Source organism: Neolamprologus brichardi, chromosome 9 (assembly GCF_056152115.1).
Source record: "Neolamprologus brichardi isolate AB-2024 chromosome 9, ASM5615211v1, whole genome shotgun sequence".
NCBI lineage: Eukaryota > Metazoa > Chordata > Actinopteri > Cichliformes > Cichlidae > Neolamprologus > Neolamprologus brichardi.
Genome location: NC_142112.1, coordinates 36,530,574 through 36,548,175, shown reverse-complemented (window position 1 = coordinate 36,548,175; position 17,602 = coordinate 36,530,574). Strand labels below are relative to the sequence as shown.

The 17,602-nt window shown below is 44.7% G+C and overlaps 1 protein-coding gene across 2 annotated transcripts in view; it reads right to left on the bottom strand.

Moving 5' to 3' along the window:
* Positions 1-17,602, bottom strand: part of rps6ka3b (ribosomal protein S6 kinase A3b) — a 70,894-nt gene that overhangs the window by 6,981 nt on the left and 46,311 nt on the right. For both annotated transcript variants that reach the window (XM_087846490.1, XM_087846491.1), the window contains 16 exons: positions 14,489-14,605; positions 13,997-14,078; positions 12,577-12,657; positions 12,381-12,460; positions 11,924-12,030; positions 10,613-10,650; positions 10,343-10,485; positions 7,050-7,120; positions 6,466-6,554; positions 5,590-5,654; positions 5,359-5,461; positions 5,153-5,262; positions 4,479-4,604; positions 3,425-3,514; positions 1,364-1,522; positions 655-816 (listed from right to left, as the gene is read on the bottom strand). In XM_087846490.1, coding sequence (XP_087702616.1) covers positions 655-816; positions 1,364-1,522; positions 3,425-3,514; positions 4,479-4,604; positions 5,153-5,262; positions 5,359-5,461; positions 5,590-5,654; positions 6,466-6,554; positions 7,050-7,120; positions 10,343-10,485; positions 10,613-10,650; positions 11,924-12,030; positions 12,381-12,460; positions 12,577-12,657; positions 13,997-14,078; positions 14,489-14,605 — 1,623 coding nt within the window. The remainder of the gene's footprint in view (positions 1-654; positions 817-1,363; positions 1,523-3,424; positions 3,515-4,478; positions 4,605-5,152; positions 5,263-5,358; positions 5,462-5,589; positions 5,655-6,465; positions 6,555-7,049; positions 7,121-10,342; positions 10,486-10,612; positions 10,651-11,923; positions 12,031-12,380; positions 12,461-12,576; positions 12,658-13,996; positions 14,079-14,488; positions 14,606-17,602) is intronic.

Here is a 17,602-nt window from a genome sequence, read left to right as displayed (position 1 = left end):
CACAGCGCCACCTGGTGGCAACAGGAAATCAGCATTTTGCAGCATTTGTATTGTCCATCAGTATTTTGATGACTGAGTGTCAGTATTTCAGCTTTAATTGCAAAACTCTGATACTGTAACAGCTCTAAGAGAAACAATAGACTGGCTGGTGTTGTGCACCTGTGATTATTCCACAGGTGCACAGGTTAGTTTGCATGTTCCAGCAGATAAGTTGATAAATATTTAGAGATCTTTCAGTTGAACTTGTCAGCAGAAACAGTCGATAGTTTTTGAACACTTGTTCAGTTTTTAAAGGACAGCAGCTGACTGTGAGGAAGACGCAGGAGTGTCACAACATTAGTCTGTTCACACAACTGAAGGCTGTGAATTCATCAGCGTGCTCCGCTCCCTTCTGTCCTCGGGAAGTTTGCCGTCCTGGAGCTGAGGGGCACCTGACGGAGCTTTGACTTTTCTTTTGTTCAACGTTTGTTTTAAATGTGTTAAATAACCGCAGAAGCATCAGACGAAATATGGGAAGGAATTCTGAACCTCACGAAAGTGAAAGTTTAAGTAAAAAGATGCTAAAATGGCAAATCTGTGGTGTCCTACAGACCACGCACGATGATGACAGGAAATAAAGCAAAATGGTGAAAAATTAAAGGAACCCCGACGTACCTCGGGGGCGACGAAGTTGGCGGTGTAACACGGCGTCATGAGCAGGCCGTTCTCCGCTCTCAGCTGCTTGGCGAAGCCAAAGTCGCAGATCCTGATGGACTCGGCGTTCCCGCTCTCGTCCACATACAGGATGTTACTGGGCTTCAGGTCTCTGTGCACCACCTGCAAACCCAGCAGGGCGACAGAGTCACGGAGGTCGACTACAGCAGGTTTTTTCTCTCTTCACCTCGAACGCACGACTGCTGGATCGGAGCTATTATACAAATTTGACTAAACCTACTGAAGACATGGACAGAAAGAGCTTTGCTACCACATCAAAGGATTAGTAACCATTTATTATTTTACTGCCATTCTTTATTTGTACTTTTTGATTGTTGCATGATGTAAAAATGGGCTTATTTCATATTTAAATTCTTCTGTTGTGGAGTGGACACTGCACGCTGTATGTTAGCAGCTTGTCACAGCCTGCTTTATCCTCCTCTTTAGCTCTAACGGGGCTTTAATTCACTGGATTAACATCATTTTGTATCAAATGGGACTTAAAGTGACCAAGTCTCAACTCATAAAGAACATTTTTAATTTGACACAGCGGAGACGCTCTCATCTATCACAGCCGAACACCAGCACGTCTCCACAGAAAGACGAGCTCGAACATTTTGTGTCCATCTCTGTTTTACCGCCGCTCCTAAAGGCCTCTGGAGAAACGCACCCCTTGCACATGCAGGTACTCCACGGTCTTGGTGATGGTGTAGAGAACAGCGCTGGCTTCCCGCTCAGAGAAAAACTTCTGACGGAGGATTTTGTCCAGCAGCTCGCCTCCCTTCATCAGCTCCGTCACCAGGAACACCGACCGGCCGTCGTCATACACCTACGACACGAAAATAAACCGACCCACGCGTAAGTCGGCAGCGATTTAGTCACAGAAATCGCCTGTGAATTTATTTATTCAGCTCTTAAAATTAAAAGCAAAAACAAATATGCCTCCAACACCTGCTGCAGAATCACCGGCATGCAGGTGTTCAGTGCTGCTTCAAGTGGAAAACCATCAATTTAGATGAAACCATCATTAGTTACTGGATCAAATGCAAGCGGGGGCATTTTCACCCAGCAGCAGCATCATCAGGATGATATTTTTAACTCTAATTAGCAGTGAGTCACAGAAAAAATGAAATCATTAGCATCACAGCATGCAAATTATTATTTTTGTTTGTCCGACAGCAACTTGGAAAAGCTCGCCAGATATTCAGGTCGAGCCCAGAGGTGGGAAAGTGACCCTGGATGAGTCACGCGGCAGCTTCACTCCATATTAACCCTTTAAGACCTACCATAGAACCAAGTCCGCCAGAGCTTATATTATATTTTTACATGCTGTGGAGCCATTTTTGGGAGCATTTCAAGTTGATATACATCAATACGACCATTATAGCCCAGATTTTAATAATATGTCTGCATTAAGTGCATAGTAATTACATAAATTGCAAAAAGGTGCAATAAACTACAAAAAAATTGAAAATCGTTTTTGCTTTTTTAACATATATTTCTAGTTAGAGAAATTTAAGAGGCTTATCCCTCAAAACTGTAAATACAAAAAAGTTGCACAAAATAGTTTCCCACCACAGGAAATTTATTTTGAGTGTCTTCATAGTTTTATTTTTGAAATACACCAATTTTTATATACTGCAGGAAAAACCAAAATAAATATTATAATGCAAATTTGCAAAAAAGCAGCATGTGCATCAAAATAAACTATTTCCAGCAGTGCAATATGAGTCCTAAGCATCCCAGAAACTATTCAGAAAGTCATAAAGTCAAACATAACTTTTAAAAACACCAGTATAGGCTCATGAGGCCCTGATGGTAAAAAAAACTACATTTCCGCGAAAATGACGTCACTTCCTGTTTCGGGCAGGTCATTGCGGACATGCGATAGTTCGCGCTGATGGACGTAGGAAGTGTTACAAACAGCTGATCGGATCGGCAAAGCGTGTTTCTGGAATATTATGTTTTTGTTGCTGCAAGCGCTTTTTATGCAGTTTTTGCAAAGCTATATGTGGAAGGAAACTGTGACCGAGGACAAGCTGATGGCATAAGATGTAAGTACAACTCCTCCGGTTTCATATGCAAAAAAAATTATTGCGCTAGCTTACGTGGTTGCAGTGCTACCGGGATTTAAATATAGTTACGCAAAACAGAGCGTGCTGCTCCGACTGGCTTTAAAGGGTTAACAAAGACTGAGGGTGATTTTCACAATAAGAGTTTAAAGTTAAAGGAGTATTCTGTACTTAACCTGTGCAAATTTAACCAAAAATGTTCACCACCAGGGGGCAGCTTGTCCTAACAGGTTACAGGTGACTCACTGCTCCACCTTCTGGTACAAACTGGTATTGCATGAAATTACAGCCGAGCCTAGATTCATTACAGTTGTTTCTTCACATCTGCTGTTTGCGCAAAGAAATCCTGCACGGCTTCAAACTATTCTTGAACACAGGACGACACACTGAGCACCTTTAAATCATCGTTGGTGTCACGACAACAACAACACTGATGCTTTGTGTTCCTATAACTGATGTGATGCTTAATATCAAATGTTGGTGTAGACGTGGTTCTTTAAGTATGAAACAATATATTTATAAATATGTCAGGATACCTTTGGGCTTGATGGGGGAGCTGCACTTAATGCTAAATAAGAAAATAACCATGAGACTGAAGAGCCTGGTTAGGTTTAGCAGCAGATTTAGAGCAATTAAAAACTCTGCAGGGAGTGACTCACGTCTTTGAGGGTGATGATGTTGGGGTGCTGCCCGTATCTCAGCAGGATCTCCACCTCCTCCGTCGGGTCTCTCTTGGACTTGTTGATAATCTGCCACAGAGACAGTGCTTTGAATATAAAGTGTTTTTATTGAAAGTTTAAGATCTTTTAAATCCCACACGCTGACACATAGTTTCTGCAGGATTATGGAGTCCTGAGAAAAACTGAGGAAAGGAAATAAGAGAGGAAGCAGCAGGCAGGTGCTCGATCATCAGCGATATAAAAGCAGGAACTTGTCAGACTGGCTTTTCTACTCCAGTCAGATCAACATCAAATTGGATCATGCAACAGTACGATGATCGCAGGCACAGCAGCAGGGCGTCCAGACAGCTGTGCATACACGAATGTCTACAAAGCTCAATGAACTGAAGCAGTGCTGCAGAGAAGAGTGGGCTACGTTTCTCCACAGCCATGATTTCTGTCAAACAGAAAAATGTGCTTCTGTTATTGCTGCTAAAGGTTTTACAAGCCACTGAATTATGGAGTGTACTTAGTCGTTTACAGGACAGGATGACAACGGTTTCTACTTAGATAATGCATCACTTATCGTGGCATTAAATCAGAAAAACAGTGTCAATTATGTTAATTTATTCCCATTTTTGACAAATATGCACATTATCACCAACAGCAACAGTATTTGAATATCCTGAAATGTCTCCAAGCCAGCAGCACAAAACAAAATCTGAAGCCAACTTTTAGTTTGGAGCTGAGATCTGTTACGTTTCAAATGTTTTGTATAATTACCGTACATTTTAAGCTGTTTCAAACTAATTTACGCCTTAAATGTCAAAAATACCGACACAGTAAACTGTGAGCGTCAGAGACGGCAAACGGAACGAAAATAGCTAAAAGCTCAACCACGTTCACATGGTCACAGAAATATGAAGAATCGATAAATATCTGTGATAGAAATCATCTTTCAGAACATCATCAGCTTCTTCCTAGAAACCTCCCAAACCCGCCGTCGCCCTGCGCGTATTAAAAACACAAAAGCAGATGTGGAGCTGCTGTTCACCTTCACTGCGTACTCCATGCCGGTTCCTTTGTGTATGCAGCGCTTGCAGATGGAGTAGGAGCCGACTCCGATGTCCTCTTTGATCTCGTAGGCGTCTGCGAACTGGGACGTGCTTCTGTGAAGTTGCTGCACATGAAAATGTAAACAGATGTGAGTCGTCATAACTAACGACTCAGGCCTGATTTAGACTTCTGCCCGACGGCGGCGGCGGCACTCGTGCTCATGCTGTGCGTTAAGCGTTAATTACAAACAGTTTCTCCCCCAGGAACCTGATGCTTTGATTATTAATTCTTATATTAGATGATTATTGTTATTTTGAGGTGACAAACAGACTAATTACAAGAGATGTGAGAGTGCAGAGATGTGGCGTCTGGATGTGTTTCTCAGGAGATTTTGGAAAATGTTCTTGTTTCACTTAAAAAACGACTCATCCATGACTTAATCTACTGCCGGTGATAAAGCTACGAGGTACTTATTTAGAAAGAAAACTACGTAATCTGCTTTTGGCTGCTTTCTGCCAGAAAGGAAGGAGGTGAAACCTCGGGAAAGCAAATGTGTGAATGAAATTTTCCAGGGTGGAGTGTGAAGACAGCGTGCTGTGCTCGTCGCCTGCGTCCACTGAGGGTTAGCCCAGTTAATTGGATTATTTCTGCCTCCGAGGCGTTTGCCTGTACCTGTACAATAGCATTGGGCAGTGGCTGCGTCTCCTCCTCCGTTATGGCCACAAAGCTGAACCCTCTGAACAGCTGATGGGCGTTGGCGCTCGGCGGGACCCCCGGCGAGTCTGGTTCACACAGAGAAACAGCTGTTAATACGGCAATGCAGCTCAGCTCTGCACAGCGTGAAGGGCAGGAGGAGGAGGTAGAGTGACAGCCTGTACCTCTGGGTGTCTTAGCTGTGAACTCTGGATCAAAATAGAAAGTGTCGTCAGGTCGCCCCGCTGCTGGCTTGAAAGGAGGGTGGATTTCTCTGCGGTACAGCTTCTGCAGCGAGAGGAAATACGAGGAACATCAGAAGGACGAGGAAACACACTGACAGACAGAATCATAACCAAAGACGACTCTGCCGTCGTTAGAGCAGATAGAGTTTTTTCAATAAAGGAGAAACTGACATTCCAGTCGATGGTGCTGAAGAAATGATGCCTCTTGATCTCCTCCACTCCATCCGGCCCAGCTCCTGAAACAAACAGCACCAACAGTGAGCTCGACGCTGCTGTAATCACATTTTCACAGGCTGCATGAGACCCGCTGAGACTTTGTTTGGAGCTAATCTCCACAGAAAAACACAAACACCATAAAGGGCTGAATGTTACGCTCTGTGAATTACACAGCGTAACAGATGCAGGTGTTGCATGCAGTAAATATGAACTTGTGGCCTCCGGGGGCCCCCGGGTTGTGTTTGGTGCCACCAGCGGTGAAGGCAGCTCGAAACATTAAACATTCCCACCTGCCGAGCATGTGACACGTGTAGCCTCAAAAGTCACGGCTCAATCGCTGGATTGTAATTATTCATTAAGCATCTTAATCAGCCAATCACATGGCAACAACTAAACAGTGCATTTATGCAGACACGGTCGAGACACCTGCTGAAGCTCAAACTGGGCTCAGACGGGGCTGTGATGTAACTGACAAAAAGCTGGAGGTGCTCAGATTTTATTTGTGAGTGACGAGGATGGACGAGGTTAGAAATGAGGCTGAGGTGGTTTGGATGTGTGACGAGGACAGAGGCATGAAAAGAGGGTGACACAGGGTGCCAGGTCAGGTCACATGGGGTGATTAAACAGGCAGACTTGTATCTCCAGGATTACAGAGAGCTCAAAACTGAGAACTCCCATTTTTGTCATTATTTAATCTCACCAGGTGCTTTAATAAATAAACTTATTCTAAGAAAATGCTTCCACTGATTGGTGGATACAAATCTTCAGATAGTTGTGAAACCACAAACCCATTTAACACCCTCTCACGTGCCTCGTGTGTGCAGGTTTTACCTAATCTGTTGCCGGGGTTTCGCTTGAAAAGGTTCCTGAGGAGACTCTGAGCTTCGGAGCTGAGGAACTGTGGCATTCCCAGCTTGGCCCTGCGATGGACACAGAGAAAGGCAGCAGGGAGGATGAAACGGAGAGAGAAACATATCGAATGCTCTGTATTGTGTACCCAGCATCTGAAAGACTAGACAGAAACACGTCGATGTCACACAGGAAGCACACTCAGCACTCTGCAGAGTCTGCTCAGCAGTTTTCCCCCCGGGCGGATACCGAGAGTCAAACGAGAGCGAGAGAGGAAGAAGGAGGGGTTAATATTTCCTTTAATTCTCACCGACTGCAACGTGATTATTTTCTCTCTTTTATGAAGAGCTATCAGCACATTCTGAGATCATCTCTCTCCTTAGTCCATCCAGTCCTCATCCTCCTCTTCCTCCTGAGTGCTGCACTCTGTCTCCTCTAATAACAATCCTCCCCTGGGCTGACTCGCCTTCTACTTTCTCTCTCTCTCTCCGTCTCTTCTCGGATGTACAGGGAGCTCAAATAAAAGCTGCAGGGTGGGGATCGGATAGGAGTGTAAGGTGTCTTACTTGAGGATCATGGTCATCGTCTCTTTCCGGTCTTTTCCTTGAAACGGCAGCGTTCCCGTCAGCATCTCAAACTGTGAGAAAACAGGACACCATCGCACTCAGAGGTTTATTAATTAATGAGTTTTTAGGACAGATCTGATATAACAATGTGCAACATGATCAGAAAACAGGAAGCTTAAGATACTTTTATACTTAATAGTCCTCAAGTTCTGTTGACATTTTACTGATAAAACATCCAGCATACGGCTCAAAATAAAGAACAACCACTGAAAATCAGTTTGATTATGTGCGCCTGTGTGTATTCGTTAATCTAAAAGTCACGCCCTCCTCTTTGTCTTTGTCTCATGGTCTGTTCCTGTGAACACAGCCCAGGTTTTCTCACCTCTTTGGCCTCAGGATCAGCAAAAAACTCACTTTCTGCATCCAGTACATATACAGTTAGGTCCATGTTGTATTTGGACACTAACACAAGTTTTTTTTTACCTGTTTATTGAAACTTAGTTTTATTGTGGACATGAGTATAATGTGTAGACTCAACTTTCATTTGAGAGTCTCCACATTCAAACTGGATGAAGGTTTAGGAGTTTCAACTCCTTAACATGTGCCACCCTGTTTTTAAAGTAATTGGACACTTCACTCTAGGGCTGCCACAAATGATTATTTTGATAGTCGACTAATCAGATCATCATCCATTGGACATAAAACATACAGCTTATTGCACCAGCAGCATCTGCTCTTATATAACTATCATTAGCTTATGTGCTAACTAAAAATAAAGACAAGATGATAGTTTATTAAATTTTAATGAAATTTGCAGATTGTTTCGGTGAAGTTTAATAAACTCCTTGCTATCTAAAATATAACGGGACACCGGAGTATATTCTCGAGCATCTCACACTTCTGATAATCAGCTGTCTGCCTGACGTTTATTCAGCTGTGTAAAAACTATAACTTTAATCTCAGCCAAACCGATTTACTCAGGAACAAATAAAATACTAAAAAAAGCCAAACAATAACATTTTTAAGTTATCTAAGTGACTTATATATCATGTTTAACCTGAGTAGCGAAAGACGGTGGTGGGTTTGAAAACGATGTGTCGGAGGTCCGGTGTTTTCACGGCTCTAGTGAGCCTAGCCCCCAGCTAGCTATCGAGCTAGTGGGTAACAGACGTCTCCGAAAACGTCGGAGCGCTTTTGAAAATATGTGGTGTCTTGATAAACTGAGCAGATATTTGAGGTTTACACAGCTACATTCTCGCCTGAAAATATGTTAAACGTTTATTTTGTGACCCAGAAAGAATAATAAGAGTAATATTAAAACTAACTAGCTGCCGCCATTGTTGACAACTGAGCTGGGCTGCTACTTCTTCTTCTTCGGGGTTTAACGGCAGCTGGCATCCTTGTACATGCAGTGCTGCCATCTTCTGTTTCAGTCCGTTATTACACTCTTAAATCCTACTACTTATTCCTGCGTCTTTTGGGATCTTACAAAGCTTCAAACGAGGCGTTGACTATTAAATCAGTCGTCAACGATTTTGATAGTCGACTAATCGTGGCAGCCCTACTTCACTCAAAGGCTATTTCATGGGCAGGTGTGGGCAATTCCTTCGTTATGTCATTTCAATTAAGCAGATAAACGGCCTGGAGTTGATTTGAGGTGTGGTGCTTGCATTTGGAAAATTTTGCTATGAACAGACAACATGTGGTCAAGCCATCCTTAAGCTGCGAAGGCAGGAAAAACTCATCCGAGAAATTGCTACAATATCAAAATCTACAAAGAAAGAAAGCACTGGTGAACTCGACAACGCAAAAAGAGCTGGTGGTGGGCAGTGGTGGATGATCGCAGAATCGTTTCCATGGTGAAGAGAAACTCCTTCAACAGCCAACCAAGTGAACGACACTCTCTACAGGTGCAAGCCACTCACAACCTCAAGAACAGAAAAGCCAGATTGTACCTTCTACTAGCATACCACATTATCTGCACTGTGAAGGCTCTGACTTGCATGGCTGCCAGTGTCACTGCGACACTGGTGTTCATTGATGATGTGACACAGGACAGAAGAGGCATACTGTCCGCTCACATCCAGGAAACCCAGCATCTGGTGATGTCCATGAGTCCAACACTTCAGGCTGTCGTTACCAGCAAAGGGTTTTCAACCAAGTATTAGAAATGAACATTTTGTTTTCAGTTCTTTAACTTGTCCATTTACTTTTGAGCGCTGAAATGGAATTGCATTATAAATTCTTTAAAAAAATAAAATCTTTTTCTTCAACCCGCTGAATTAAAGCTGGAAGTCTGAACTTTAACTGATTCGTTTCATTTAAATTTCATTGTGGTAAAGTACAGAACCAAAGTTAGAAAAAAGTCGTCTCTTTACAAATATCTGTGGAAATATCAACGTATCTACCCGACCGAGCTTTATAATGGCATATAATAAATAAAGGACAATTACAGACGTAAAGAAGAGAAACATCCTTCAGCCATCTTATGAGTGTTGTGGTGCACAGTTTGTCCACCAGGGGGCACTCTGCAAACTACAACCATCTGACCTCCCGGGATCAAACTTGCTCGTTGGCTTGTTAAAGCTGTGAACTATTGTCCGATATATCACTATAGTAAATCTTAAATATCTTATCGGTTCTAAAGTTGCTGTGTTTTATACTTAAGCTGCGTGTGGTAACCGAAAGAAAAGAAGCAGCAGAAACGAGCTTCCTCTGTGGTGTCTGGGTTAAGACTGGCTGAGGAGCTCAGACATCCGGAGGGAGGGAGGGAGGACGTCGCTACTCCTTCATGTCAAAAGGACCCAGCTGAGGTGGTTTGTGCATCTGATAAGGACGCCTTCCTTTTGAGGTTTTTCAAGCTTGCCTAACTAAAAGGAGGCCCCAAAGCAAACCCAGACATGCCAGAGAGAACAAATCTCTCAGCTGGCTTCGGAAAGCCTCAGTGTCCCTCTGAGAAGAGCTGGGGAAGGAGGCCACGGAGCAGGAGCTTCTCTGCTGTAACTGATGTGGCAGAAAACAGATGGATGGATGTTTACCTCATAAATGTCGGGGCTGTTGAGCTGTACTAACGCAGCAAATTTAAATGTAATTTGTTACTTTTTGTGCAAAAATGTTTACGTGGGAACCACGGAGGACGAAGCTTATTTAAAAATGTTATCAGCTTGCAAACAGCTCCAAATAATTTGAGCAGGAGAAAACCTCATTCCAGCTCACCTGAGACCGCAGGACTGCTGATATGACACAATGAGTGCGATAAGATTTATTGCAGTCTGATTATTTGGGACTCTCACCATGAGAACGCCGTACGACCACCAGTCGGCGCTGTGCGTGTGTCCTCGCCTGTTCACCACCTCTGGAGCCATGTACTCCACCGTGCCACAGAAAGAGTAGGCCTTGTTCTCGTGGTCTATCGACTCCTTGCTGAGGCCGAAGTCTGAGCACACAAACGCACACACATGTAAAAAGATGAGCTTTGCATGATAAAAACACAGAGAAAGCAGCAGTAAGTATCTGAGCACAGCGGCAGGGGTGTAAGGTTAAAAAGGTGTAAGGTTACGCACCGGTCAGCTTGATGTGTCCCTCCTCATCGAGCAGGATGCTGAAACAACAGAAGCTTCTGTATTCAGACTGTTTCAAACGCTGCATTACTCAGTGTGATTGTGCACTTACAGCCTTCATGTCATGAGTGAGCTTTCACAGGCAAGATTCTGGAGACTTAAAGATTTGTGGGGCAGACAGCAGCTCGCCGTAATGGCACGTCATTAAATTATAGCATGGAGGCTTGTTTGAAAGCAGGGACGTCAAACTCACTTTACATCGTGAGCACACACACAGCCTGCTTTGGTGAAACGCGCCTTCATGTCTGTGTAAAGAAGTTTAATTACACAAGTATTCCCTGAGATTTGTAAAAAAGAACTTCCAACATTATGCCTCAGTTTTTCTACATGATGAAGAAATGCTGGAGTAAATGAAAGAAACCTGCCAGCACGACACTTTGGGCTGAAATTGTAAGAAATGAACGTGTACATGTAAAGAGGCAAGCCCGCCAAACTATGGTAAATAAAGGGTTAATGACTCTGGTGTGACTGGCCATGGGGGGTCGAGGTCGTTATCAGCAGGAAAAGCTGTAAAACGTATGAAACTACAGTTCAAAGTCCAACATTTATGCCCCACGTTCACATTTTCCAAAGCCGTCCACTGGGCCGCACTGGAGTCTTTGTTGGGCCAATTCTGGTCCCCGGGCCTTTAACCACCCCTGGTTAAAGGACTATTCCTGCTAACTTTGCACTTTCCCTGACCTCTGCTGTGATGGTTCACCTTCATCACCTCTCCGTTAGACTTCTGTGATGGTCCAGCTGCACTCGCTCTGCTTCACTGGTTCAAAGCTGCCCGACAAAGTAAACACAAGACGTCGCTCTGAGCTCAGCTGCACTGCCATTTAAAAGTTTTACTACTTGTGTGTCAGGATCTCCAGCTCCACAGTTTCCTCCAGCTCTCTGCGATCAGCTCACAGCCCCTAACCTGAAGACCAAAGGTGAGCAGGCGTTTCTGTTATTGCCTCCAAACAGAACAGCTGACAGCCTTAAAATCGATTCTATTCTCTCCACATTTCTCTGCCTCCACAGACGGGACAACTCCAGTTGTTTTAAATGTGCTGTTTAAATAAAACAGAGTTGACTTGAACGTAAACACAGACATTAGTGGGCTGGAAAAGCCATTTTGCTAACTGCATTAGGGATCTGCACGAGGAAAACCTGGCAGCTCACCTAATCATCCTGCCGGGATGCACGCTGCTTTGTTTACATGCACGAGGCTGTGTGTGTGTGTGTGTGTGTGTGTGTGTGTGTGTGTGTGTGTGTGTGTGTGCGTACTTCTCAGGTTTGAGGTCTCTGTAAATGATGCCGAGCCCGTGGAGGTGATCGAGGGCCAGAGCGAGCTCCGCCAGGTAGAACTTCACGTCTTCCTCTGTGAACATCACCTGAAACACACGTGTGTTGTTTTTAATCACTGCAGCTCCAGATTTGACCACGTAGCCTTAAACAGCAGTAGTCATGCTGTACGTGCAGGACCAATGAAAAGCCTGGGTCTTTTCTTCTTTAGCTTGCTTTTTTTAATTTCTTATTCGGACTTTTTAGGGTTTCGTTTATTCTATCTTATATGTATCTATCTGATTTGAATAGTTGGTTAAGAAAATGGATGGATGGGCTTATTTTTCAGCAGCTCAGACGGGTGCAGGACCACCATGCACTGATTTAAATAGCGATTAGAAATGCTGGGCACTTTCTGTACCCGCTGTTTGTGTTGGTTTAAACTCTGAACTGCTGTTACCTCCTTAGAGAGACGAGTGAAGAGGTCGCCTCCTCGGAGAAAATCCAGGATCAGGTAGAGCTTCCCCTCCGTCTGAAACGCTGGAGGGCGAAAGCAAACTGAGTTAGTATTTAAAAAGCTTCACCGCAGCGCTCAAAGACCAGCTCCGATTGGCCGGTGACTCCTCTCCGCAGAGCTCTGCTATTGGCTGACTCACCGTAGTGCAGTTTGACGATGAAGGGATGGTTGACCTCCACCAGGATGTCTCTCTCCATCTTTGTCCTGACCCGGTCACGCACTGGAAACGCACACAGGGCAGAAAACACAGAATCAGCAGGTTAATCACGGCCTCCGTTGTTCGGTTTCTGTTTTGGTTGCAAACGAGTAACTGGGTCACGGAGGAGAGTGAAGGAAACATGCAGCAAGAAAGAGAAAAATAAGAAAGAGAAATGAGTAAGAAAGAAGAGGATGCTAAACAAAGCATGCTGTGCTTTACTCGAGCAGCAGATGGCGTCTGACTTGAGTCAAAGCTCATTTAAAGAATTTATTTCAGTTCTCTCTCTCAGCACATTAGTTTCCTAAATTAATTTTAAATGGAGCTAAATTAACTTAGAAATTAGAAATGAGTGTTAACGTTTCTGGTGATGTGTTTAAGTGACTTTTCAAGGCACAACTTTGAAGGCAAGAGTTTTTCCTTCCCACTGTCACCAGGTGCTTGATTGTTTTCTCTGCACTGTTATATTGTGTTTCTCTTATAATACAAAGCTCGTGGAGACTGTTGTTGTGATTTGATGCTATATAAATAAACTTTAGCTGAATCTTCCATACAGAGTACAGACTGTGCCAATCTGCCAGCAACCAAAGCAAACTTTGCAACCAATCCCGTGTTTCAGCGACTGGTCGTCACCAATCAGTGTCCAGGCGTAACCAGCCAGCTACAAGAACTGTTTTGATATCTAAGCATATTTGTTCCCATCATTACATCTGTGCAGGAGTGAATTTACTCATTGCTCTAAAATGCAGTGAATGCAACCTGCCGGGCGACCTGCTCATTTGTGTGCTTTTATTTTGATGGAGCCGCACTTCCCCGGAGGCGGAAGTAGCTCCGTTCGGAGTTTTCTCCACACCGCCGATTGATCAACACACCAGCTGCGGCGAATTATTACTGTCTGACGCCGATGTATTTAACGCTGTGACCAGGCTTCATCAGCGCTGGATCATTAGACTCGTTAGTACAGTTTAGATGGTTGGTTCTAATTTCGGAAAGCTTCTCACTCCTTTTTGTCTTTCGCACCAGGAAGTGGAGAGGAAAACACGGGAGCTGAATGCACGGAGTGTCGCCTGCCTGCACATCGCCAAACTGCACTTTCGAGAGCCGGGAGAATTCACCACGGGGCGCCGCGGCCAAAGGACGCCACACTGAACTGTTATTATTTTGCACTGTAAATAAAATCACCGTCTCTTTGCAAGTGGAGATCTGCGTTCAAGTCCGCTCCATCCACACTCCATGACAGTTTATTGCCTTTTGGAGCATTTGGAGACAAAAAGGTGGGCGTGGCCTTCTTTTATATACAAACACAGTCTGTGGTGTTGTTGCTGGTTTTAGTGATTAATGGCTCTGCTGTTCAGTTTTCTACCTTTCAGTGTGGCTTTCTTCAACACCTTCATGGCGTACAGCTGACCAGCGTCCGGTCCTGTGATCTTCCTCACCAGAAACACCTACACACACACACACACACACACACAGAAATAATAATAAATCATCGTTACTGATTAAATGTAAGAGCTGGATGTCATTATGCACGCTGTGAGTGTCGTTTGTTTCTGTGTGAGGATGAGAGTTTGTTTATCCAGGTCGCACTCATGAAGATTAACATAAACACACACACACACACACACACACACTCGGAGCCCAAGCAGGAGGCTAATTGCTCGTTCATAAAGACGATGACACTGAGTGCGAGAGTGAAAGGCCCTCAGCCCGCCATCACCATAGCAACTCACTCTCAAACACTGGCACGAGGGAAACGTTACAGGAGAATTGAGTGGAAGTAAAACTGACACTTCCCCCCCCCCCGCCCCCGTCCACGCACACATTGATAGGTCCATGAAAACACACACATACGCACCTTTCCAAACGAGCCCTGTCCCAGGACTTTGCGCAGCTCGAACTGCCGAGGGTCGGCCTTTTCCGACCCTTCCTTCACGTGGTGAGTGATGCTGATCTCCTTAATCGGGACGTCATCCTGAAACACACACACGGATTGAAGTTCGTTATAATTACTAAGGTCTGAAGAGGTCAGAGGTCAGTAATTCTTGGCTGTAATTCAAACAACTCTAAAAATACTCCATTTCTACCAAATAGCAGCCAAAAAGCTGCAAAATGAAAACTGCAGTTCCTCTAGTGGCCACTTGAGGCTCCAAACCCGAGTCGGTCTCCATAGACTCCCATGTTAAAATGTCCAAATTTACAGCAGAAATAAACATGTTTACAGTCGGATATTTATAACTCAACTACCTGGACACTGGCGTTGGAGCTGAGGCTATTAAGAGGAGGCAGCTTTAGGGGACGGTTGTCTGCTCTGCATCACCTCCAACTAATCGAGGTCAATAAGCCGGGCTTTTCAACTGTTTGGTGCCTTTTGGAGCACTTTTAAAGCATCATCTGACATATGATATGGATTACTGTGCTTTACAGGCCATCCGAGATGTTTATCTTCCAGCTTTGGTAAGTGACGTTCTGCTATTTTAATAGCTTGTTCCGTAGCACGCTTCAGGTTATTGATGGATGTGCAGACCGACGTCCATAAACTTTTCTGGCAGCGGAAAAAATCCTAAAGTAAACATCCATTAATACACGGAGGTGACTTTGCATTTATCCTCTACTCAAAATCCAGCCATTACAGGAGGCAGGAGATCAATTTCTGCACCCACTTTAGCTTTAATAGACCATGATGCATTGCAGCCGCTGAGATACAGCACAGAGTGCAGCCTGAGTAAGTTTGTTTTTGTGTGAAAATCACGAAGAAGGCTTATTCTGGTTTTAATTTTCACAATAAAAGCCTCAGACAGGTAAACAGTGTGACTGAATATAACAGCTTTTAATATTAAATAAATACAAATCTTTTGTTCATATATTTGTACTAAACAGAAAAACAAAAACGCAGAATCCTCACTGCATTCACAGGAATCAGGAGGGTGAGTAGGTGCTGCTAATCAAATGCATTGAATAACTGATCACCATCACTGTGAGCGGCTCTATGAAAGCAGGAGTTTGCAGGTGTGAAGCATTCAGATATATTTTGAGAAGCTGCCCATCTGGCTGCAGAGAAGCCTGCTAACAATCTGAAGTCCGTCGCTCTACAGTGAGAAGAGCAAAACATTCAAAACACCAATCTGGGAGCGGACGTCCCAGCAAATTCACCCCAAGGACGAGATCATGCAGTACTCGTCAGACTCTACAGATCTCAGTTAAGTGTTAAAGTTCATCCCAGCAGAAAGGCTCCCAGCAGAAAGGCTCTACGAAGAACCTGGCAGCACAGCTGAGGTTTGCAAAGCTGCATCTGAAGAAATTTTTCAATTCAATTCAATTCAATTTTATTTATATAGCGCCAAATCACAACAAAAGTCGCCTCAAGGCGCTTCATAGATACAGAGAAAAACCCAACAATCATATGACCCCCTATGAGCAGCACTTTGGCGACAGTGGGAAGGAAAAACTCCCTTTTAACAGGAAGAAACCTCCAGCAGAACCAGGCTCAGGGAGGGGCGGGGCCATCTGCAGTGATTGGTTGGGGTGAGAGAAGGAAGACAGGATAAAGACATGCTGTGGAAGAGAGACAAATCAAAAGACTTGTGGAACAAAGTGGTTTGGACAGACGAGAACAAACACATCGTACCAGCTGTCAGCACAGCGGTGGAGGGCTGATGGTTTGGGCTTGTTCTGCAGACACTGAGTTGACCGTGAACTCTACTGAACTCTATTCTGGAGTCAAATGTGAGGCCACGTGTCTCACAGCTAAAGCTTGAGGAGAATGAGGACAGCAGCAAATCTACGGCAGCAGGGCCCAGTCAAAGTCCAGACCTCAACCCGACTGAGACGCTGCGGTGGGACAGCTGTGAGTAAACAAGTGTTCACAAACTTCACTGAACTGTGGGCCAAAATTCCTCCACAACAATGTGTGAGGTTGACAAAGTCACACAGAAAATGATTACACCAAGTTGTTGCCACTAAAGGCGGTTCAACTGCTCCATTTTTAATGACTCATTTAAATAACTTTACAAGCTGTTAACGACCACATGATGTTTTTGTATTATGTCCTGATACATGAAACCTGAGATTTGAAAGAGGATGCACTTCCTCTTTCTCATGACTGCATATGCGAACCACTTGTGGTGATGTGCTCGGTCGCCTCCATAACAGCCTCTTTCAAAGCCCGTCTGAGCCAATTTTCTACACTTTACTTACTTCTGATCAAACACTGATATCCTGAGAGCCCGCCGCCTGTCCTTGGTTCATTCAAACACATCCAGGACACACCCCTGTGCAGCAGCACCAATCAGGCACAGACAGATCTCATGTCTCTGCTACACTGACACGTATCAGTGGAACGAGTTCTGACTTGTTTTTTCTGAGTTTTATTTTGAAAGGATTTCTGGGAAAAGAAGGGTCGGGGGATTCAAAAACACAACAGTTTCCATCAGAGTCCCGGCTCCTTCACATCTCCCTGAATCACAGAACAGGTTGAGCAGGCTTCCTGAGCGTTCGTCATCCTCGCAGCAGGACGTCACAACACACACACACACACACACAGACTTGTCGTGGAGCCGCCCCCGATACCTGCTTCCCGCTGTAGCTGGCTGACTAACGTCGCCTCACTGCATGTCTGTTTGTGCTCAGCGCCATCATCCATCCTTCAGCCTCCGTCTCCTCCTGGAGAGCCCGCCCTTCCTCGGGATACTCATGCAGTAAACCGGACAACAGGTAAACAATCCCACCCCGCATTTCCAACCTCTTCCCATCATCCTCCCTGCTCTGCTCTGTGCTCCATCCTCTTTATTTCCACCCACCTCCTCCTGCTCCTCATACCTGCAGCTCCCAGGTGGGTGACCTGCTCGCTGCGGAGTGTCCCAGTGCATTATGGATCCTGTAGTCCCGGCTGCGGATCAGGCTCTGTGGTGCTAACATTGCTCCCGAGCATCGACTGGAGCCGGCGCCAGCTTCTGATCGTCCCTGACGCTTC